General features: G+C 65.7%; 1 protein-coding gene across 1 annotated transcript in view; it reads left to right on the top strand.

Annotated features, from left to right (window-relative positions):
* The window catches only part of MADCAM1 (mucosal vascular addressin cell adhesion molecule 1), a 12,687-nt gene that overhangs the window by 8,703 nt on the left and 2,548 nt on the right, over positions 1-1,436 (top strand). The window contains exons 5-6 of the mRNA XM_006904161.3: positions 10-118; positions 563-886. Coding sequence (XP_006904223.1) covers positions 10-118; positions 563-886 — 433 coding nt within the window. The remainder of the gene's footprint in view (positions 1-9; positions 119-562; positions 887-1,436) is intronic.

Here is a 1,436-nt window from a genome sequence, read left to right on the forward strand (position 1 = left end):
CGCCGGCAGCGCGTCCTCTCAGTGCAAAACGCCTCGCTGTCTGCGGCGGGGACCCGCGTGTGCGTGGGCTCCTGCGGGAACCTCACCTTCCAGCACAAGGTGCAGCTCCTGGTGTTCGGTGAGCCCCACCCCTCCACTCCTCCCCGCCTTTGCACAAGCCCGGCCCACCCAGCAGCCCTGTATTGTCTCCGACCCTATGCCACCTCTTCCAGAGAGTCTCCGGGGATTGTCCACCCTGCCCCAGCTCAAAGCCTGCATGGCAAGCTCCTGAGTCGCTCTGAAATCCTTCGCATACTCTCGGCGTCGCGCCACCCCCACTCTTGCCCTCCCAGGCTTCACTGCCTCGCCCCCAATCCACCCCTAAACCTCCCACCCGGGACCTCCTGCCCTTTCTGCTCTGCACCCTTCCCCAGCACCTTATATTCTGGGCACACAGGGTGTGGCCGCTGGGCCTTCCCTGTCTCTGTGCACCAGCAGTCCCTATGCCCCAACTGTCCCCACCCCACGCCCCGTCCTCGGCCATCTGGGCTTAGCCCACCCACCTCGAATTTTCCCCACACAGCCTTCCCAGACCAGCTGATTGTCTCTCCAGTGGCTCTGGTGGCCGGGCAGGACCGGGAGGTGGCCTGCACGGCCCACAACGTCACGCCCGCCGACCCCGACGCCCTCTCCTTGTCCCTGCTCCTGGGGGACCGGGAGCTGGAGGGGGTGCAGGCCCTGGACCACGATTTGGGGGAGGAGCCCCAGGAGGGCGAGGGCCAGCTGTTCCGAGTGACGGAGCGCTGGCTGCTGCCCCCCCTGGGGACACCGGCCCCGCCCACTCTCCACTGCCAGGCGACCATGAGGCTGCCGGGCTTGGAGCTGAACCACCGCCGGCCCATTCCAGGTGAGTCTCCGGGGCGCTGGCCAGCCTGCGTCTCAGAGTCCCCCGGGAAGCCGGCAAAGCCACGCCGCCCAGCTTCTATGAGCCTTGAGAAACGGGGTCCAGCAGCTCTTCTGAAACCCTGGTTCTGCCCTGCACCTACTGAGTCCTTATCCTGACGATCCATCTTTACTCTGTCCCTGGCGGTAGTCAGAGCGATGCTTCTAATTGGTTTATTTATTCATTCAACGTATATACTGAGCACTTACGCTGTGCCAGGCCCCACGAGCTCCCATCGTGCTCCGCCCTCCGCCCTGGTCCCCAGCTCCCACCTTCACCCCCGAGTCTGTCCTCCCCGCAGTAGCCACCAGAGGGCGCCGGTGAGCACTCGAGTTAGGCCCCGCCCCTCGGCCCACCGCCCTCAGGCTAACAGTCCACGACCTCCCCAGACCCGCACGGCCCTGCACGACCCGCCCGTTAGCCCTTCCGTGCCCTCCCCTCCTCCTTCGCTCACCGTTACTCACTCTGCTCCAGCCACGCTAGACACAGACCTGTCCCAGGGCCTTTGCACGTG

Source organism: Pteropus alecto, unplaced genomic scaffold, assembly GCF_000325575.1.
Source record: "Pteropus alecto unplaced genomic scaffold, ASM32557v1 scaffold30, whole genome shotgun sequence".
NCBI classification, from domain to species: Eukaryota; Metazoa; Chordata; class Mammalia; order Chiroptera; family Pteropodidae; genus Pteropus; species Pteropus alecto.